Genomic DNA, 22,273 nt, shown 5'->3' with positions numbered 1-22,273 from the left:
AATTTTGAAGGACGAGGGCAGCTTCTCAGCGCCTGTAGTTTCATCCGCTCTCTTGAGTGGTGATTCTTCCCCTCTCCGGCTCAGCCTACGCTACACTGCGTAGGAGTTCTACACCGTTCAGCACGACAATCACGTTCACACTGATGAAGGTCTCGACATCATCCGCAAAACACGAGACAAAGAGGTGAAATTAGGTAGACTCTCCGAAGGGTTCCATTCCCCTTTCCGAGGAATGAAGACCGCTCCTCTATGCCTAGCGACGAATAAAAATTCAGGAAAGACACGCATGTGCACAAATATGAGCTACGGCAGCCCATCCCCAAATGACTTAATCGACAGAAATCAAATCCGGATAAAACTGGACTCTATTGCCTCCTTCATCCCGTCGATCATTCACCTTCGAACCCCGAGAGCCCTCGCGTCAATTAACAACTCTAAGTTCTTCTGGTCGCGCCAAAAGAAACCGGCCCCAAGGAAGACCACCATCTGGAAGTCGGACATTGACGCAGCTTTCCGTATTCTAGGCATGCATCGTCAATGGCAATTAAGACAAGCTATACGAATTGATGGTCTGAATCACATTGACCGCTGCGTCAATTTCGGATGCGCTAGCTCACCCAAAATTTGGTGCAGCTTCTTTTCCTTAATCTTATGGATTGCTTATTTTGAGTTAGGCATACAAGGCATCAACACGTATATGGACAACTCCTGGGGCTGCTGCTACTCAGAAGAGATGGTCTCGTTTAAAGCCCACGTAATCCCTCTAAACCAAGCCCAATTCCTTACCCTTTTCAATTACCTAGGAATTCCATGGGCCTGGGAAAAGCAGATCTGGGGATCAAAGCTAGAGGTCATCGGTCATCTAATCAACACGGACACAATGGTCATCTCTCTGACAGAAGAGAAACGAGTAGCTCTCATCTCTCAACTGCGCCTATTCGCCAACTCGGTATCACAACCTTTGGTCGAATGGCAACGCCTGACGGGCTGGGCGAACTGGGCGCTCAATATCTTCCCATTAGGAAGGTGGTCTCTCCAGTCCTCCTGGGACAAAATCGCCGGGAAAAATATGTGCAACGCTCACGTTCCTCTCAACAAAGCAACAAAAGAGGATCTATGCTGGCTGGCGGACGCTCTGGAAAACTGGAACAGCCGGCAAATCATGGAATCTTATCACTGGGATCTACAAGACGCGGACATCGTATTTTTCTGCGATGCATGCCCAACAGGCGTAGGCATCTGGAACCCAGATTCCAACGAGACCTGGGACTTGTTCTTCCCGCCTCCGGCGAGGGACAACTATTGGTCAGAGCTGTTAGCGGTAGTACTAGCCATCGAATTGGCCGTCTCTACAGACGCAAAGAAGATCCTCATCTTCTCCGATAATGAATCAGTGTGCTATCTGTTCGGGTCGCACTCGCCAACGGATCTCACTCGCATCTTGTTCAGGAACGCGGTAACAAGGATGTTGGAAAGGTCACTCAACGTGGTAGTCAGGCACGTCTCAGGAGAACGAAACGTCATCACGGATCAGCTATCACGACGAAAAATCATATCTGACCAAGGAGCACCCCCATCTAGAAGACATATTACCCTCCCAGCCATCCCTAAAAGTCTAGACGGCGGTTTCAAACGCACAAAATGATCATCTCCGGCCCTTTCGTTTTTTCCTCATTTTTTCTTCTCAATCTTGTCTCCTCAATTCACGCGACCTATCTATTCTCATCAAGAAAAATTTATTAAACCCTTTTACAAAAAATCTTTTCAGTTATTGCCATTTTAAAAAAATCTCCGTGTACAACATGCCTGCCAAAGCTTTCGCGACACAAGAGTACAGTTTCTCAGAACGCGAAGCGATGAACATTTCAGACCAGAACCACTGCCTCGAGCCGTCATCGCAAGCCAAATACGCCTGTGGGGTTCGACGATTTGTCGCTTTCTGCAAATCCCAAAATATTCAAGATGTCGTTCCGTCAGAAATCAGCTTAGCGCATTTCGTCTCGGTAGTCGGCAGAGAAGTTAAGCCAGGCACGATGAAAACGTACCTAACAGGAGTCGTCCGCCACTACAAAGAAAAATTCCCAGAAGTCACAACCATCAGAAGCGGTGACAAAATCAAAAATTCGCTGACCGGGTGTGAAAAACAATTCTCAACACCCGCAAAGCAAGCACCGCCTTTCACACTTCTCAACCTCGAAATCGCTTCAAACCGGTTCAACCAAACCTTTGACGATCTTCTGTTCAACCTAATTCTGGGCCTAGGGTTTGCGGCGCTGCATTGATTGGGCGAGCTAGTCACGCCTGACATCATCGCTTTTCGCAACTCCCGAAAATCCATACGAAGATCCTCCGTCCTCATTGCTCTCAACGGAGAAGCAGCCACCTACACCTTACCATACCACAAGGCCGACAGAAAGTTCGTCGGCACCCCGGTAGCGATCGTACAGCGGGCAAACTGCCATCTTTGTCCCGTTAGAACTTTGGTCCGCTACATCAACCTGCGTGACAAACGATTCCCAGGCAAACTTCTCCTCCTCATCAAAGAAGACGGCCAACTACCAACCAGAGCCTGGTTCATGGAACAATTAGCCTCAATCTTCGGCAGCAACAGGACCGGGCACTCCCTCAGGGCAGGAGGTGCAATGGCCCTCGCTCAAGCCGGTATGCCCATGAAAAGCATCCAGGCGATAGGCAGGTGGTCAGGCGAATCCTACGCCCTCTACGTCAGAAACCACCCCGTCCTGAACATGCGAAAAGCAACCGAGCACATGCCACAAACTGGACTCACCGTGGGGGAACACATCCACTTCCCAACTAAAGCTCCCGTGCGTAATGAACACGGCGCTCTACCAGAAAACCCTTTGCTCAACCTGACCTGGTTCTCCTTCACACAGTCATTGCGTGAAAGTCACAGTTCGTGGTTTCGAAGGCTCGCGTATGATAATTACGCGAGTGGCTCTCGTAAGTGATTCGTCTTCAGACTTCACTGTACGACGCTAACCTTTCCCTTTCTGCAAGCAGAAACGACAACACCTCCCTCCTCCGGACGAGAAAGTCAGTCGTTGGAAAGAATAGTCTACCAAACAGGTCAGCTCCCAGCCACTGAAGCTCGAGCTCCCTGACTGGCACTCATTAGAAACGTCCCATTTGCACAGAATCGACGTCCAACAGGCCAACTCCATACGCGGAATGATTCGCACCCACAGGGGAAAAGCAATCACGCGCGTAGAACACGCTTACGAGTCGCACATCCATCGGCACAGCCAAACATCAAGCTCTTACCTTCTACCCATCAACAACTCTCCATTATTACGAGGGTGGATGTGCTCCCGATCATCTCAACCCCGGGCCAACCATGCAATTCAGGTCCCGGGCCGCCATGCGTAAATCAGGTGACCGTTGCCCACAGCCCTCCAGCTGATTCCTCGAAGTTGGCACAGGGTGTTAACCAAGTGGAATATGCTAGGAGGGAAGTGTCACATAAGCAACAGGTGTCACGAGAGAAATACAATCTGAGAGGATGAGCAGCAAAGTGGCCCCTCGACAGATCACCCCAAGGAGTATGTCGAACCTCTGCTAACATCGAGGTGCCAGGCCTAGTCGTCTGCTCCATCCTCTGCTCCAACCATTGTACCCAACCCAGTTGTATTCAAAAGTTCAATAGAAGAACACCATCATAACCCTTACAAATATTTCACTTATTCATTTTTACTCAAGTTATAGCGTGTTAATTTCTTTTAGTCTCTCAGCTTTTGAATTATTTTTTTTTTATTTCCCGCCCACCACCCGTCCTGTCAGACAGAGGGTTAAAGTTCCAAGTGGTGCAACATTGTTTAAGCAGTTATCTCATTTCTCTCGACGGAGCGGGGAGAATCCCAGTGGGATGTCTCAGCGCCAGACACGGCCACCCACAGTGCTCCCGATCATCTCAACCCCGGGCCAACCATGCAATTCAGGTCCCGGGCCGCCATGCGTAAATCAGGTGACCGTTGCCCACAGCCCTCCAGCTGATTCCATAAAGATGAATTGCCAACTCCCATCAGCGGGTGTATGGGTGTGCCGAAGGCATAGATAGGACATCGTTGCTCGCCTTCCTATCTTCAAATCTTCAAAACCGTTTTTGTTTTATACACATCAGGTTCCTCCACTATTCTTTTGGGGCTCAAACCTACCTGAAGAGTACATATTAATTTTTCAAGAACCTCATGAGTTGATCTCTCTTAAATGGGACAGGTCAAGATTAAAATGTTTGTAAATCATATTGTGTATGTACAAAGGAACAAATGATTTGAATGTTTCTTGTCGGTTAGTTCCTAAACTCAACTTCTATCCTATTTTTTTTCTTTTTTCACATTTCATTTTCCGTTTTGCCATCTTCAACATTTTTGATTCAAATAAAGACCATTCATCATCTCTGGTCATCAATTATCAATTCATTCATTCATCTCATTTACCAAGAACCTTTATCGTACTATCTTGTCAAGTACAAAAGTTATCCAAGATTGCCCAAGTCTATTTAAACCTTTACCTTCTTAAAATATCAAACGGACAATGTCATTGAATTTGGTGATACCCAAAAGTGAAATGAAATTGCAAGAAACTCAAGAAATCAATCCTATGATCATCGAATCAAGAAGTCAAGAAGAATGTCATCAAATCCAAAGAGAAGATTCGATCCCAGATAGTTTACCATCCTTAAGCACTTCACCTACCAGAACTCAATCAACTTTACATTTAACTTCATTACCTAAACCGAATTTAAATTCATGGAAATCTAATCAAAACCTTTCATTATTCAGATCACCCACTGAATTGATATACGAACCATGTTCACCTTCAAGTTGGTCTTCAACTTCACCACATTCGAATCATAGATCTATGATTGGTTATTTTGAATCAGTCTTACTTAAACCGGCTCATAATCGATTGATTTCAATTTTAAATAAATCAGATACTAATTCTAAAGAGCTTTCAGTTCAACTTAATAAACCTTTACAGAACCCTTCAATCGATTCGACGTTTGAAAAATTATGTTTAGATTCACAAGCTGATTCGATTAGTAATGGTAGTGGCAGTGGTGATTCTGGGTCTAGTTCGATTACTCTAAGTTCGATTCATGAAGCTCAGTCTATCAAATCCAGTTCAAGTACTATTCTTACTGATCCTCATCAAAACCTTCATTCTAATATTGTTTTGAATCCGACTAATCAATCGATCACTAGTGATTTTGATTATATAGACACTTCAAGCTTTCTTGATTCCAATTTGATCACACCTAGAAAAAGTTCTGAAACCCAACCCAACAATGATAGTAGTAGTAAACCGATCCGACCCAAACTATGTCCATTATTATCACCAAGGTTTCCAAAATCACCACCAACTACTAATCATCATAGAAGATCGACACTTTCTACATTAGAAAAAGAAAACGTAAGAGAAGGAGAAGAAAGAAGAAGTGCATATTTTAGTCAAAAAGCTTTGATGTATGGATTTGGTTATGAGTTTAATCATGTAGATTCTTCTAGAAGTAGAATGATGACCGTCGATGGGATCACGGATTTGATGGCTAAAAGATTGGATTTAAGTTTTGAAGCTTTAGAGGAATTTAATCGACTGGATGGGGTTCAGATTCGGAATAGGAAGGGTACTTCATTGGTTCCTCAAGAAGGTAGTTTGGTAGATGAGAATGATGAGGTGATGGATTTGATTCAGGATGATGAGCGGATCGAAAAGGATGAGTTTGGATTTGAAGAACTTGATGGAAAACTTATGGAGAATCTGGATGTGCATCGATTGATTTGTATTACTGATTGGATCAAGAATATCGTGAAGTGAATCAAGTCGGATTCAGATTTGGTGAGTTGTTTTTGTAGTTCTTGGTTTTGGTTTTACTCTTTTACAGAATTTTTGTTTGCTGATCGAAGTTTTTTGTGGTTTGTAAAGGTTTAGATAAAAAAGATCCAAGCGAGCGCATTTCATACATTTTGATCATCATTTTTTAATTACTTCTTAACTTTTAATCATTAAAATGGACCACTTTGGGCGATGTATTCTTTAATGGACCCTTACAATTATTATTATTATTATTCGAAAAACAATTTATCATGATTTGTATCTCATCTTTTTTTATTTGTTAACCCATGTATTTGTAATTTCGAAAGATGATTTTTTTCGTTGGAGTTTGTTATTCAATTTATTTGTTTTGAGAATCTCAAAGATTTTATTTTATTTACTTTTCTTTGTAATCAAGTATTATAATATCAAGGGTTTTTGTTTGTGATGGTATAGATTTTAAAAAATCTTGATCAACTTTGTTTTGAAGTTTGGAATATAAAAAATATATCATTTTATCTATTGAAAGAGATAAAATAGGCATTTTTTAACGAAATCATTAGTGTTGCTGTTCGCTTCCCGGTATCTAGTCGTTTTGAAGGTGAAAGATGAGGGGATAAAGTTTTGTGCGCATTTGGTTAGTATTCTTGAGCCTGAGGGTTCAAGGACGCAAACCAAGGAATGAGATTAATCAGGATTAATCTGTCTCGGGAAGAAATCGAAGCAGTGCAAGTAGTTGTATGTATTAGTGCTTCATCATCTTGCTTTCAGGAAAACATGTGAGGAATACAAAATTACATAAATGGCATGTGTCAGGTTGTGGGCGCACTCAAATTTTTGTAGGCGCGCCTAGGCGCGTGTTTTAATGAGAAAAATGGCGAAAAGACCATCGTACTTTGTTATTTCATCATTGTAAAGTCTAAAAGAGTGTTCTAGTCGTAGTCTATATCATCAGGGTTCCATGGATCACCAGAACTATCTACCACAGAAGCATTGACATTCAAAGGCGAGACAGAATGAACAGAATTGATGTCAAAGATATCGAAATCAAATAGGGTGCTTATAAGCCCATCGAAACCCGGATTCATTGGTAAAAGAAAGGGATCGATGGGTGCGTCCTCAGGAAGAAAAATACCAGTCTCGAATTGTTCGAGCTCATCAGGTCCCGAAAAACCTCCAGAGAAATCCTCCGGACTGTTTTCAACAATTTCGATTTCGGTGCCCGTGTTGGATTCATTGGGTTCAGTGTGATTTAATAATGTGAGCCTGACTTGTGAGATCATAGTTAGATGAGTTTTGGTTAGTCGTGATCGGTTCTTGGTCTTTGTTGCCCCCATGTCCGAAAACAAGCTTTCGACTCCTGCCGCATGGGCTACGAGATCGAGTACTTTGATAGCAAAAGTCTTGAGTTGAGTGGTTTGGAGGGTTGAGGGTAGATTGAGCCAGTAATCAAGCGCTCGTTCATCTGAGAAGAAACATATCAGTTGCACTAGAAGCAGGACCAAAGGCAAATGAAAATAACTGACAATTCTTTTTACTAGGAAAAAGACCTGTCCCATCGAGGTAAAGTTGTGCTTGATCCTTCAAATTAATACAGTCTGCCTTTGAGTATCCCCAGAGTTGAGCTAATGTGACAAGCATTTTCTTGACAACCTTGATTGGATACTCTCCCGATACAGCGACTTGACGATAAGCGGGACTGAGAAAGAATGCTATGATGTAAATTGGTTCATTGTATACTTCGGCTCGTTTATCAACATACGAGAGAGATTGTTTTTTGAAATCTACTGTCGTTCCCAAAAAGCTTGCCACATCGACTATTTTTCAGTCGAGCTGGCGGTCCGTGCGCGCTGTCAGAAACAGACAAGAGAAGCGATCACGCAAGAGGAAAAGAACCTCCCTGTCACAAAATTCCATACTCGAGAGAGAGAGGGTCAGGGAACCCTCTTTTTGAACAAAATGGCAAATCTGTTTTGAAAGCTGGGCAGAGCCATCTTCCACCAGCACCATCCAAGAATTGCCCTCGACCGCTCAAAACATCCATAACTTTTTCAAACCATCAATTTCTGAATTTGCCGCCATAGCTGGGCTTCAACCGGAACACGAACTATCCGTCAACTCCGATACAATGAAAAGGACCATAACTCACTTTTTTGATATCTTTTTTCTCCAAATATTTGTGTACATCTTCAACCAATCGGATGTCATCAACTCACTTCTTTTTTTTTCATCTTCAACCAATTGGCCACGGTGATTTGTAGTCTTCTTTTGGTCATCAACTTGCTTCTTTGATTGATATCTTAATTTTTTTCAAAGCTCGGTTGTAACAAGTGATGGATAGAAAAGAAACAAACAAGATCTCAATTTCAATAAAGTGAATCAAATCAAACAGATAACAAACTGAGCTAGTTGATGTTCTTTCCAACTAAGGTTGAGTTCTTTTCAAGCAACGTCCATGTCTCGTGTTCAAGAAATCACAAGACATGGACAAGTCTCTTTTCAAAAAGTCAGAGAGGTCATCAAATTTGTTTTCTGAAAGGTTTAGCGATCAATTCGGCATCACTTTTTGGACCGAATCAAGGACACCTAAGCAGAAATTAACTCTCAGCAAGAGAGACAAAGGTTTATGATCATGTTTCAGAGTAGATAAAAAGGTTAAAGCACCAATTGATTGAAGCACTTGATTTGATTCAAGTCAATTGCTTCAAATTTTTATTTGGGGGTTGATCGGTTCAATCGGCACCAATCAAACAATGTGGAAAACAAACATCAATCCCATTTATTTCATTTTAACAGTCTATGTATGTAGTAAAGTACAAAACAAACTTGCTTGAAGTGTTAGTGATGCTGTTTATGCATCTTGACTGACTTAAGTAAAAGAGACAATCATAATTTCATTGATTGGTTGTAATGAACTAAAGACAAAAGGAAAAAAAGGTTTTGAAAAGCGAGTTTTGAGTCAAAGGAGTCAAAGGTCCACAATTTGGCGGTGACGAGGATTCTTGTCGATGATGTATCTACCGTTTATAGGATTCGTTTTTTTTGATGAAAATCATTTGAAGTTTAAAGATGTTTTTGAAAAAGTTATGGATGTTTTGAGCGGTCGAGGGCAATTCTTGGATGGTGCTGGTGGAAGATGGCTCTGCCCAGCTTTCAAAACAGATTTGCCATTTTGTTCAAAAAGAGGGTTCCCTGACCCTCTCTCTCTCGAGTATGGAATTTTGTGACAGGGAGGTTCTTTTCCTCTTGCGTGATCGCTTCTCTTGTCTGTTTCTGACAGCGCGCACGGACCGCCAGCTCGACTGAAAAATAGTCGATGTGGCAAGCTTTTTGGGAACGACAGTATGTAGTTGGGCCAGACCGACACATCAATCTTGCTGATAGATAAGTAGACACCTAAGATCTCCTTCCATATGTCACCAAGAGAGGTTGTGGCACGTTCTAGACGAGCCAATGCATTGACTACAGGCTTGAGAAACATTACGAGAGTTTTATTTGCAGTAAAGTGATCACGCATACGAACGATGTTCCGAACTTCAGGTGGCATGCTCGGAGTCGAGATTGTTCGGTCTTCAGCCATCTCAACACATTTCAGAAGTCCAAGTTCATGCTCATCAACAGAGAGGCACACCTTTGCAAAGGTGAACCATCGGGTCATGCAGGCTGATTGTAAACCATGCTTTACCCCATTTTCTTTCCTCCAAGAAGCTAAGTGTTCGCTGAAGAATGCGGATGAATTGAAGTAATTAACTATTTTTTTATTTCCATTGACAGCTTGTACCATAAGTGGGTGACTCAGTATGTCCTTTGCAAGATTGTTGAATGCATGTAAGAAACATGCTAATCCAATAACATGTGGGTGAGCTTTGTTAACAAGGGACTGATTTCACTGAAGTGATGAAGGTTGTTCTTGTTCTTTGTAAAGTCAAGACAAATCTTTTCTGCAGGAGCTACTGAAGGAGGGACAACAGTACCAGCAGAAGATGAAGTTGATGTGGGTTGTAACGTCTTGCTGTTGTCGTCATTGATTAGTTGCCAGTATTTGGATAACTTATTGGCTGGTATTGATTTGCATTCTTTTTTTTTTTTTTTTTTTTTTTTTTTTTTTTTTTTTTTTTTTTAAAGTGCGATTGGCTTTATTGCATAATACACTAACTAAACAAGTTAAATAGAAAAAGGACCAGTACACCTTGGAGATTTCGGCCATCTAGTCGGATCAAAGAGTTTCGTTGCCAGTCGATATCAAGAATCCTTAATCTTTCTCTTTTCTTTTGTTTATGATTTTTTATCCCTGTCATTTTGCAATAAATTGTTTCTTGTTTTATTTTATTTCACACCTGTGTGCAAGCACGTCCCAAGTATCTGGAGACTAGGTGGAATATTTCCCTTAAAAAGACAACAATGTTGAACTTTTTGTTAAACTGCCTCGCCGGTTATTACCCGACGAACTCCGTAAAGAGGTTTGACAGTACGCTGTTTCTGATATTTTTCAATCAAACCCATTTACGTGAGTACTTATCAGCGATTTAAGAGAGGAAAATGATGGTTAAAACTGCCTCGTCGGTTATTACCCGACGAACTCCGTAACGAGATTTGGCAGTACGCTGTTTCTGACATTTTTCAGTCGAACCCAGTTACGTGAGTACTTATCAGCGGTTTATGAGATGATATAGTTGGGATGATGACTGCCTCGCCGGTTATTACCCGACGAACTCCGTAACGAGGTTTGACAGTACGCTGTTTCTGATATTTTTCAATCGAACCCAGTTACGTGAGTACTTATCAGCGGTTTTTCTTCTTTTGATTGTTAAGATCCTTTCTATCTCGTGGCAAGTCGCTCTTTGTTCCGTGGCCGTTCTCCTTGGTCCTGATCCTGTAAATAAGAGTGAAAATGTACAAATCTTTTAGTTTTTAAAATAAATTCTGATAGAAGTGGGAAAACTTTGGGCGTGTCTAAGAGTTTAGTGGTGTTGTTCCAGTTCACTCTTATTCCTTCCTCTTTTAATCTTGACCGAAAAGTTTTACGAGCTCTAGAGTATCGCCTGCAATAAAGGAGAAAGTGGTGAGTATTTTCTTTCATCTTGCAGACGTCACATTGCGGGGAATCCGTTAAGTTTCTTTTGAATAAGTGGTCATTAAGGGGGCTAAATCCCGCCCTGAGTTGAAATATGGCTGCTGTGTTGCCCTTTTCAAGGTTCTCTAGACCTTCTGTAATCGACTTTGGTTTCGTGATGAAGGAGGTGTTCTTTCCTGGGATGAAAGTGAATTGTTTGATGTTGAAATTTGATTTGGTTCGTCGTTTAAGACTACCAAGACTGGTCGGGAGCTGCATCGGCATTTCTTGCTTTTCCGCGGTCGTACCTGCTAGTTCGTCAGCCAGTTCATTCAGTTCAATACCTTTGTGTCCTGGGGTCCAATAGAATTTTATATCAGCTGAAGGAGGGATTCTCATTAGTTGAGTACGGATTTTAATCAACAAGTGTTGTCCTGAAGTCTGTTTCGGAATGTCTTGAACAAGTTGGATTGCACCTTGATTGTCACTAAAGATGGCTAGATTCTTTGGTGGCGGGCGCTGTGTAGAGAAGATGTCGTTAGCTAATTCTGAAGCCAGAAGTATACCCATCAGTTCCATCTCATGATTTGAGAAGTTATCATTAAATTCGACTGCTTGTATTCTGCTGAGCGTCTTAGAGACTGCTGCTGCACCTCCTCCTTCTTCTTTGACCGAACCATCAGTAAAGATAATTAATGTGTCGTTGTTTTCTTCTGATTTGATTTGTTCAGGTAAAAGTTTGACCACGTCGTCTTTCGTTTTACCTATGTTCATTACTTCCCCAAAACATTTTGACCACGGTGCCAGTGGGAATGGAAAAATCGTTTCTACCTCTTCTTTGATAAGTGGTTCGAGGTGTTGTGGACTAAGTATGTCTTGGATGGGTCCGGGATGTGATTTGTATTTGGTCTTCAGTTCGAACTCTATGAATTGGCGAGTCGGGTGAGTGTCTTGAGCTGAGAGGCGTTTGAGAATGAATTGGTGATGTCTGCTAGTCGCTACCCATTTGAGTGGGGGCATATATGTGTCGTGGCGCATCATTTCGTTTGACGTTCCTTTAAAAGCTCCTAGCGTTATTTGGTTGGCTTTATTCTGGATGGTGTCTAATATTTTGTTAGCTTTACTTTCATTTTTCTTTGTTAGCCATGCAATACTACCATAGAGAATTCTTGGGATAAGAACTGATTTGATTAGTTTCTTGATTTCTTTCATTGATAGTCCTGAATAGCATTTATTTAATCTTCTGAATTGATTTAATGTGAGTTCACCGTTTTTCTTCATGTGTTGTAGATGGCTGTTGAAGTTGAGTTTCGGGTCTAGCCAGAGGCCCAGCCATTTGACTTCTTCTTTGGGCTTGAGGAGACTGTCGCCAAATTGGAAATTCGGGTTCTCCGGTTTTCGTTTAGTTGAGAAATGCATCAGTTGAGCCTTTTTCTTGTCAAAGATGGCTCCATGTTTCAGGGCCCATGCTAGTGATTTATCCGCGTGTTGTTTGAGTTTGAGGATGTTGGTGTTAAAATCCTTGGATGCTACGACATGGACTACATCATCTATGAAACCTATTGAGATATCGTCCGATAGAGGTGAGGGATTGTTCATACCGAGTAATTCTGAATTATAGATGATGTATAATATTACCGATAGTGGCGAGCCTTGAGGGAGACCGTTGTTGATATCAAATTTCTCTGATAGGAAGTCTTGTATTCTCAAATTTGTTGTTCTTTCTGTTAAGAATCCTTGAGTTAGCTGTAAAAGATACTCCGGACACCTTTTGGTACGGAGGATATGCCATAGTCGTTCTCGGTGTACTGAAGGGTATGCTGATTTGACATCTAGGAAAAGAGCTGTCCCCACCTTTTTCGTGCGCCATTTCTCCTTAATCCAGGATTTGAGTATGAGCAGGGCGTCATCTGTGCTGTGTTGGCGGCGGCCTCCCATGTGGCTAGGTGATATGACTTTGAAGTTCTCGGCCCAGAACGTGATGCGGCTGGTAATAATTTTCTCGAGTATTTTACCTAGACAGCTTAGGAGGGCGATAGGGCGATAGGCGTTGGGGTTTGAATAATCGTCTTTGCCAGTTTTTCTGATTATAATTGTAACCGCTGAACGCCATCCATCCGGGAAGTGACCTAGGCTAAAGCATGCATTAAATAGTCTACAGATTTCGTCTTCAATGACTGGGAGGGCTAATTTCAGGAGTTCATTTGAGATGGTATCGCCTCCCTGGGCTTTTTTGTTTGGTAGGTCCTCTACTATCCGTCTCAGTTCTCTAGCCTCAAGGGTTGGGTGGTGGAGCGTCGTGGGGATGTTGAGTGTCGGGACTTGTGGGGGGATATCTGATAGATCCGCTTCAATGTGAGCGACGGAGGTCCCTTCGAAGAGGATCTTGGCCTGTTGAGATTTCTCTGACGCCGTGGATCCGTCTGGGTTGAGCAGAGGTGCTACTTCGCCTGTAGAGGTTGGTTTGGTGAATTTGAAAGCCTTGAACGTTTCGTTACCTGAGCAAGACGCTAGGAATCTTTTCCAGTGATTGAATTTGGCGCGTAGGACTTGTTGTTTGAAGTATTGCTGCCAGTTAGTGTAGCATTCGTGTGCTTCCGGAAGGTTTGTGAGGGACATCCATCTTCTTGCACGGTTTCGGGTTTTGAGGATTGGGTTGAGGGTCTCCGCATCCCACCAGACCTTGTGCTTCTTAAGGTTTGTCTTGACTTTTTTTCCTTGGGCGTTTGCTGCGTCTGTGATAATTGTTGTTAGTGTGCTGACACCTTGGTTTATGTCGTCTGAGGAAGCATAGTCTGGTGGGAGGAGAGAAAGCGAATCTAGAATTTTATCGTGGAAGGGAGGAATTTTAAGGTCAGTTACTTTCACAGATATATGTGACGTGATTGGGGGGATGAAAGAGAGATCGAGGGTTGTGGCTACGGGTAGATGATCAGAAACTGGTCCATTTTCGACCACCTTGCAGCTCATGATTTTATCCTTGAGATTCCAGCTTGACCAGATCAAGTCGATTGTCGTTGGTTTAGTTCCTTTTGAGAATCGGGTAGGAATGCCCTTTGGGGAAGTGAGTGAGAGGCCTGAGTTGCCGCATAGATGGATAAGTTTCTTAGCTAGAGTGTCGCTTCGGGTGTAGCCTGGGGGGTTCCACAATTGGTGGTGGAGGTTGGAGTCGGTCGTGATGATGGTGGGTGTCCGTCTGTCATGGTGGAGGCGTAGCCATCTTTCCAGCATGGCCATGCCTCTCATCGAGCTTGGCGGGTTATACCATGAGATGATTCTGATTTTGTTGCGGTGATTTTCTGGATCTTTGATTTCTACGCTAAGGATGATATCGGACCCGCTTGGAAGTACTGTAATTTGGTTGGTGGGGATGAGCTTTGATATATATATGCAAGTACGTGGTCTGTCTTCCCATGACGTCGGGAAATAGTCGTACTGCATAATACTATGCCAGGCCCGGTGATTGGGAAAGGAGCGGGTGTGGACGTTGAACCAAGGTTCTTGTAATGAGAGTATTGTGTATTGAGTTTGTGTTAACGCTTCGTGAGTAATGTCTGGGGATTTTTGGCAGTTGAAGTGGAGGACGGAAATTTTTTCGAGGTTGAGGGGTGTGTCTGAGTAATTTTCATCGAGTGAGTTGTCGTCGATAAAAGTATTTGGTGGCTCGGGGGGGGGACTGTTTGGGTTTTCTTGATGGGTATTATGATTCATCGTTGATAATTATTTGGTGGGGAATTTGGAATTGTGTCTTGCGGAGAGGGCACTGTAAGCTTTTTGGGGAGTGAGCATATTTGGGGAGGAAACGGTCAATTTGGGAGTTAGTTCTGGTTGAATCAAATTTCACGCAGCGGGCACAGGTTTGGCTAATATCATTGTTAGCACAATCCTTAGTGTTATGGGAATCACCACATTTTAAGCAGTGAGCCATGAATTTGCAATTTGATTGTACATGATTAATATCTAGACAATTAAAACACATTGTTGGGCCTTGGATATATGTTTTGCTTCTAAGCCTCGTGCAGTCTACATTTATACCTCCACCTTTTTCAATTTTATGTGCAAGAGCTTTATCTAAGAAGTTGATTACTATTGTGCCATGTTGTTTCTTGGTGTCTTCCGGGTTCTTGATCCATTTTGCTGAGTGAATAGATTCGAGTGGGATGTTGTTTTGTTCGCTTAGTTTGATGATGAATTCTTTGTCTCCTATTTTGAATTCAGCAGGAACATAATTGAAGAGAATCGGGTATCGGGTTTGGGTTGTTTCGAAGTCCTTGTGGGCTAGTTTAGTCCATCGGTGTTTGTTCTCTAGTAGCCATTTTTTGATGAATCTATTTTCCATGGTCATTATAATGTCGCCCGATTTTAAGATTGCTGCACTTTGAATCTTGACTGGTTTATCGTTGATTTTTGCGTTGAGTGATTCTAAGGCTGAGTTTATTTTCTCTACAATCGTGATGTTTGTCATACCTTTGAAAGGTTCAGCTTCTGAGTTCTTGTGCATGATGAGAGTTGCCGACTTGAATTCATTGATTTCGACATTTTTGGGTGGAGCTTTCGGTGTCTGATTAGTATTCGTGTCGTTTTTAGGGTACGGGTTTGTCCAAGCTTTTGGTTTCGCAGGTAATTGGATCCGTCCTGGTTGTAGTATAGGTTGCGGTTGTAGTTGCACCGGCGTAACCTTTTCCGCTTTGAGTTGGCGAATCTCTTCTCTGAGTTCGTTGATCGTGGCGTTGAACATTTTGGACATGCTGTCCATCATTTTGATAACAATTTGAAGAAGGACGTCGTTCGCTTGAGGGTTTGTCGATGATAGTGACCTGAGTTCGCTCATCATCGAATCCGTTTCGTCCGATCGAAAGGCAGGATTTTTTGGGGGAGGGTGATCCGGATCACCTGCGTCGGTGTCCGGTGGACGTTTCTGAGGCATATGGTGATGGTTCGAGGGTTTATTGGCTTCAATCTCGATCGAATGATAAGATACCGATGAATGGTTGATTGGAATGTTGTTGGTTGGTCTGATTTGCATTCAGTGGTCATATGGGCCTGAAGATAGGAAGGCTTCCCGTGCATTATCTTCTGACAATATTTGCATCGGGCCATCCGTCGTGCCGCGGTTGAATCACGTTCTTCAGACATCTCGAAGCCTGTCCATCGTATAGTGCAATTGTTTGCCGCTGGAATCCATGTGTATTTTTTTGATGAACTTGTAGGTTTTGAGTGCTTTGGCTTCAATCGTTTGTCTTTTGGCATTGTGACTTTCTCCTGGGATATGATGGAGGGCTGATCGCAATTGGTAAGTGGGAAGTTGCAGTATATATGCCATCTTGTATGCACCCCCAAAAAGGCGCGCCTACCCCCATTTCTGAAAAAAAAAGTGCGCCTCGGCGCGCCCAAGCGCGTTTTTTGCGCCGCGCCCACAACCTGAGGCATGTGATGAAATATGAAAGCTAAGAGCATCCACCATCGTTGCTGTAAACAGCCTTGGTACTGTAAATTTGACTGAAATTTACCGTACCGAGGCCAAAAATCCCCAATCGTGTACAAAGTACAGATCGGTAGCTACAGATTCGGTCAAAAATCTGTAGAGGTCCAGTAAGAGCATCAGCTATTGTTCAGTAAAATTTCAGTAAATTAGCAGTACATACTGTGTACTTACAGTATCTTTAGATACAGATTAGTGGAAATCCACTATCGTCTCAGTAAATACCATCTGTACGGTATTACCGTACAGAAAAGACTATGTCCCGTTATTGTGCGTCAGGTCCTTCTGCAAAAACTGCAAATTTCAAGTCATCGAGTAGACTTTGTTGTTTCTCATTGATCGTTGTAAAAGCTATCAATCTAAAAGCTATTGATCTAAAAACTAACCTAAAGACTATCAACTCGATAGCAATCGACTTGAAAACAGTTGAGTTTAGAACAAACAATGTGAAAATATGATTTCAAAACAAATGATCCAAAAACAAAAGTTTTGAAAACGGAGACAAAGGATTTGAAAAAAATGAAAGTACCAAGACATGATAAGTACAAAGCGAAATAGGATGTTGAAAGTTATGTTGAGACTTGGATGGAAAGTGTAGTGTATGATGATCAAGAGCAGGAGAGGAGAGGTGTAGTGAAAACTTTCATGTTTGAGTTGTGGTGTGATGTTTGGCTCAGCAGACCAGTAAATTTGCAGATACCGATTCGGTAGAGGTCCAGTAAATTTACTTGACCTCTACCAAATTTCTACCAATTCCGTAGGTACTGATGCGTGTTTTTGACACGATTGTGGATTTTGAGCCTCGGTACGGTAAAATTTACCGTACCGAGGCCATTTACCGAGACGATAGCGGATGCTCTAAATCTACTGCACCTCTACAGAATCTGTACAGAATCGGTATCCACCAAATCTACCGATTCTACATAGGGATTCATCACCACCTTCCCAAAATCACCCTCTACTATCCTTCAATCTCTATCACCCTCTCATCGATCAACTCTTTCATCTTCTCATCGATCAAATTTCTTGCCTTCTTGTCAATTAACCATTTCAACCAATCTTCTCAATAATCGACTTGATCAAATCAAAGCGACTTCATCAAATGAACATCTTGTGCTATTTTTTTGATTTTTTTGATTGTCCTTGTTGTTGTACAATTGTCCATCAGACAATGATGGATTCTTGAGGTCATTCATCAGACCATGATGGATCTCAGCATCTCTCAAATCTAGATACTTTGAGACTATCCATGTTTCTGAGCCAAGGTCGATAGCTTGCAGATTATTTACTGAACGTACAATTCTCTATGATTGTGGGGCAGGGTCATTTCTGTACGGTACGTACCGTACAGAACGATATTACTGAAACGATAGTGGATTTCCACCTTTCTGTACCTAAATTTACTGTACTGTGAAAACTGTACTGTAAAATTTACTGAAATTTTACTGTAACAATAGTGGATGCTCTAAGGGCCCGTTCGGTACGATTCAATATACGTATATCGTGATATACTACACCAAACCAATACAGTCGGTTCTTGATGTAAGCAAGTTCGAAGTAAGCATATCTCGCTACAAGCATAGGGTTTTTGGGGATTTTTTTTGGTATACGTGCGCTCCCTGCCAAAACCAAAACCCTTGATGCATAATGGTTAAAACATTAGAAATCATCAAAATTCGTGAAATATGCTTACAACAAGAGCCAATCACACTGCATATGAGCATATTTTGGAAATTCTGGGCTGCGGAAGCATAATATGCTTAAATCAAGCTGACAGAAGCCCACTCCCATCTGTTGTGAGACCTTCATCAACATTTTTTTTTGCTCCAGACCAACACGCCCAGCCTCACCTACCATGTCTTCAATATCTGAACTTATCAGTGATATTCTTCTCCTTTCACAAAACTGTCCTACAATTTATATTGCATCAGCGGATGGTAAACTCAATACGTGGTTTGGAAACTCACCTGATCCCAGCTTAGACACCGATGAATTGACAATGGACACCAATACAAAGCTTGATAATGCATTTGGAATTGATGTGGGTAAAAAATTTATACTTGGCGGCTCTTATGGACTTCAGAAGGCTCTTTATTATGTGGGAAAGGTGAACAAATTGCCAAACTGTGATGACAACATTAAGGGGATAATTAAAAGCAAGCTCGAGAAGATAAAAACCATGCTTAATGGTGAGTTTGATTCTCTTTTGGGCTTTAAGATTTTTTCTACTTCTTAGACTCCTTTTGTTCTTCACAGATTCTGGCGCGAAAATTCCCATTAATGCTTCTATTCGGACTTCAGTTGCAGGTAAGACAAAGAAACGTAACAAGAAAGGTGAATCCAGTTTCTCGTACCTATATTTTGTATACCTTGTTGATGTATATGTACTAAATTTCAGTGCAAGATGAGATCACAAAGAATGTTACACGTATTGACGCCTATGTTAAACACGGAAACGGTGGAAAAGCCAGCAATGAGGTGGATTCCGACTCGCAATCAGTTGAAGTGGTTGAAAAACCACCAAAGAAAAAGTCCAAAAGGTCAGAAAATCAGCCTCAGAAGAAGTTAAAGGGCACTCGTGAAGTCAAGGATTTGAAAGATAAGTGTGAGATTTTAGCATGGCACATCAACAATGGGAAAACTCAAGCCGAAACAGCAAAGCACTTCAACATCCAGCAATCATCTCTGAGCCGATGGATGAGGGACTCAAAGAAGATCACATCATCGATTCAAATGAACGGTCCCGATGTCAAGCGTCAACGACCAGCAAAGTTTCCTGCTCTTGAAGAGGCCCTGGCTCATTGGATCATCAAAGCACATGCTCGCAACATGGTTTTCAACGGTGACACCCTACGTAAAAAAGCTGAGGAGTTCGGTAATATCCTTGGGGTTGAAATGCGCTACTCAGATGGTTGGCTTACAAATTTTAAGAATCGTCACAACATTTGCACTCGAGTTCTTCACGGAGAGGCGGCCTCAGTCGACTATGCTACTGTTGGAGAAGGTCGCGAGGAGTTGCTAGAGCTTACTAAAAAGTTCAAACCTTCTGAGATATACAACGCTGATGAGACAGGACTGATCTACAAGTTAGCAATCCTTTTTAAATCGAGTTCCATTTCATTATCTAGATAGTTTTGACTCTTTTAAATTCTAGGATGCCTCCCAACAAAACTCTCTCTAGCATGGACCACGCAGGAATAAAGGGCTCCAAGATTCGTATCACTTACCTACTTGGTGCTAATGCTGATGGAAGCGACAAACTTCCTCCCTTGATAATTGGGCATTCAGCAAAGCCTCGGCCCTTTGGCCGTCACGACGCTTCATACTGGGGTTTTGATTACACATTCAACAAAAAGGCCTGGATGACAGCAATCATATTTGGCGACTGGCTCTCGTCCCTCAACTCACGCATGCGCCTTCAGGACCGGAAGATCCTTCTCCTCTTAGATAACTTCTCTGGACACACCTCTGCGGCCAAGGCTCTCAACCTTTCTCACATTACAATCAAGTTCCTACCTCCAAACACTTCAAGTGTCTTACAGCCATGCGATGCTGGCATCATCACTGCTTTCAAAGCATATTATCGTCAAGATTTCATTTCAAAGTCTATACTGAAGTATGAACAACATCCCGATTGGAATGCCGATAAGATATACAACATCAACATCCTGGAAGCGATGCAAATGGCATCGCGAGCTTGGAAGAAAGTATCAGCTGACACCATTAAGAACTGTTTCAAACACACTGGCATCATCACAGATTTCCGACTTGATCACAATCCCAACTTTTGTAACGAATCCAAGACTCATGATGAATCTGACAACAACTCCGATACTCCCAGTAACTCTGAAAATCACCGTCAATGTCAATACACAGCCGATCCAGGCCTTCAGATGGCAATCTCAGATCTTTCCCAAGAGCTTCAGAACCTCGATCGCTGTCCAGGATTGCCCGAATCACGTCCTGGTTTCCGCATCAGTATCAATGAACTTTTAAATCCTTCAATCGAGAATCAAAATCCTGAGATGGAAATTTCAATGCCCACAAATGAAGACATCATTCAAAGCACTTTGGGTGCCAAAGCAGATGAATCACCAATCATTGATGCAGATGATTCAGAAGTTGAAGTTGAAGTTGAACGTGTTCCATTCACATTGACTCAGATGAGGAAGGCGATTGAGGAGATCACATACGCTATGGAGTGTTGACCGGATCACGAACTGGACGAGGATGAACCTAACTGGGGGCCGCATGTTCATGCTTTAGAGAAGATGTCTGCGGATCTCAGCCATGTTCAATTCTCATCATTGAAGCAAACTAGTCTTGATAGTTTTTTCAAATCATCAGGTATGTACTTTTGACCCTTCATGTTCTGTCTGATGTTGTGCTGATGTGTTGTTTCTCGTTCTAGTGTAATCGCCTCTTTTTTTCTCGCTTTTGATGATCTCATCCAAGACGATCATCAAATCTTATCATCTGTTCAGCGAGTCATATGTTTTTTAACTTGTTGTAACTAGCCCAATGAGTCTTGTACTGTTCAAGGGAGAAATCAACAAATTCTGCTTATTTTGTGAGGAAATCAGCATATAGACATCATTGTCTTGTTTTGGGAAGAAATATGCATATTATGCCTATTTTGCGAGTATGCATCGCGCGATATATGCAAGGAGTTTTTGTCAACCATTGATATGCTTACATCGAGAACCGACTGTATACAGTATATCACGATATACATATATCGAATCTCGAAAAAAACAGTGGTGTTCGGACAATTTATTTGGACAAGAAACCAAATCGTATAACACGATATACTGGTCGATTTGAATATACAGCCTTTTGGCCGTATATCAGACCAAAAAACTCTTTTTGCCCCTCTTTCTTTTCCATACCCTTCTCTCTTTATCACCTTTTCACCCTTCCTTTTCGATCAACCTCTCTTTTGTCACCATACACCCTCCTTCACCATACCCAATCATCTCTTCAAGTTCAACCGTCACCCTCTCAACTTTGTAAGTTCACAGACTTCAACCAATTCACCATCAAGTGCAAGTACACACTCAACCTTTCAATCGATTCCTACATCTCATTTTCATTCACAATCAAACTTCTTACCATCACCTATGGTCAAACTTTCTGTCCACCATCATCATCTAAGTCAACACATCCTTCTCGATCCTTGTACTCATTCGATTTCATCTTTTAATCGTTCTTGGTTAAACTCGACTTCTTCTTCCTATCACATCTGTCGATGACAATTTTGAAAGAATTTGTTCTATGTAAAGGGAAAAACTTTGGAGCACTACAAATGCATCATACTTGCCTATTACAAAATGAGATACTACCACTAGGACCCCGGATAAGTCCTATAAACCCTAGGGATGAAAAAGGAATGAATCAGACCCTTCAATTTTTGCTATGTTAGGGATGAAAAAGGAATTATCCGCCCCGGTCCTGGTCACATGTTAGGGATGTGGAGGAATGAATCTCAGTTGGACAAAAATCTCCCTCTCAGATGATACTGATGTACCATGAATGAACAGCATGATTAATATCCCATTTCATAAGTTATTTCCCCATTAACCTTGAAAGGAACAAACAGAAATTCACATTCAACAAGGGTTTACACAAGTTGCTCATATGCAAGTTGAGTTGTGCACAAGGGACATAGCTTGCATTCATTCAAAAATCAATTTTTTCTGACTCCCCTTTACTCTGAGGAGTATTCACCCCTGTTGAAACAAATTTTGTACATTGAAATAGCTGATCTAGGTACAAGAATCACGTCAAGATTATTTGCCTTTTCCAATGTTCCAGAAACAAAATTGAAGTCCCCAAAAATTCTCCAAAACCAGCTTTCCAATGTTAGGGATGTGGGGGAATTAATTTCCAAAACTCTAAAAACCTGG

At 42.0% G+C, this 22,273-nt stretch overlaps 4 protein-coding genes across 4 annotated transcripts; 3 read left to right on the top strand and 1 right to left on the bottom strand.

Moving 5' to 3' along the window:
* Nucleotides 1-1,802: 1,802 nt before the first annotated feature.
* On the top strand, nucleotides 1,803-3,075 carry MELLADRAFT_113584 (uncharacterized protein; the record flags this gene model as incomplete). The annotated part of the gene is made up of 3 exons (XM_007418302.1): nucleotides 1,803-2,134; nucleotides 2,895-2,961; nucleotides 3,022-3,075. 3 exons carry the CDS (start codon nucleotides 1,803-1,805, stop codon nucleotides 3,073-3,075), a joined length of 453 nt encoding a protein of 150 aa, XP_007418364.1.
* Nucleotides 3,076-4,282: 1,207 nt separating this feature from the next.
* Nucleotides 4,283-6,355, top strand: MELLADRAFT_76089 (uncharacterized protein; the record flags this gene model as incomplete). The annotated part of the gene is made up of 2 exons (XM_007418285.1): nucleotides 4,283-5,856; nucleotides 5,944-6,355. The coding sequence occupies one exon, from the start codon at nucleotides 4,552-4,554 to the stop codon at nucleotides 5,833-5,835; it is 1,284 nt and encodes a 427-aa protein (XP_007418347.1).
* Nucleotides 6,356-6,696: 341 nt separating this feature from the next.
* MELLADRAFT_73609 (uncharacterized protein) lies at nucleotides 6,697-7,610 on the bottom strand (the record flags this gene model as incomplete). The annotated part of the gene is made up of 2 exons (XM_007418281.1): nucleotides 6,697-7,297; nucleotides 7,359-7,610. 2 exons carry the CDS (start codon nucleotides 7,471-7,473, stop codon nucleotides 6,765-6,767), a joined length of 648 nt encoding a protein of 215 aa, XP_007418343.1.
* A 10,756-nt stretch (nucleotides 7,611-18,366) lies between these two features.
* MELLADRAFT_113582 (uncharacterized protein) lies at nucleotides 18,367-19,548 on the top strand (the record flags this gene model as incomplete). The annotated part of the gene is made up of 4 exons (XM_007418303.1): nucleotides 18,367-18,556; nucleotides 18,624-18,674; nucleotides 18,766-18,950; nucleotides 19,522-19,548. The coding sequence occupies 4 exons, from the start codon at nucleotides 18,367-18,369 to the stop codon at nucleotides 19,546-19,548; spliced, it is 453 nt and encodes a 150-aa protein (XP_007418365.1).
* Nucleotides 19,549-22,273: the final 2,725 nt, after the last annotated feature.

This window comes from Melampsora larici-populina (assembly GCF_000204055.1).
Source record: "Melampsora larici-populina 98AG31 unplaced genomic scaffold MELLAscaffold_88, whole genome shotgun sequence".
Taxonomy (NCBI): Eukaryota; Fungi; Basidiomycota; class Pucciniomycetes; order Pucciniales; family Melampsoraceae; genus Melampsora; species Melampsora laricis-populina.
This window is presented reverse-complemented; position numbering and strand designations above follow the sequence as displayed.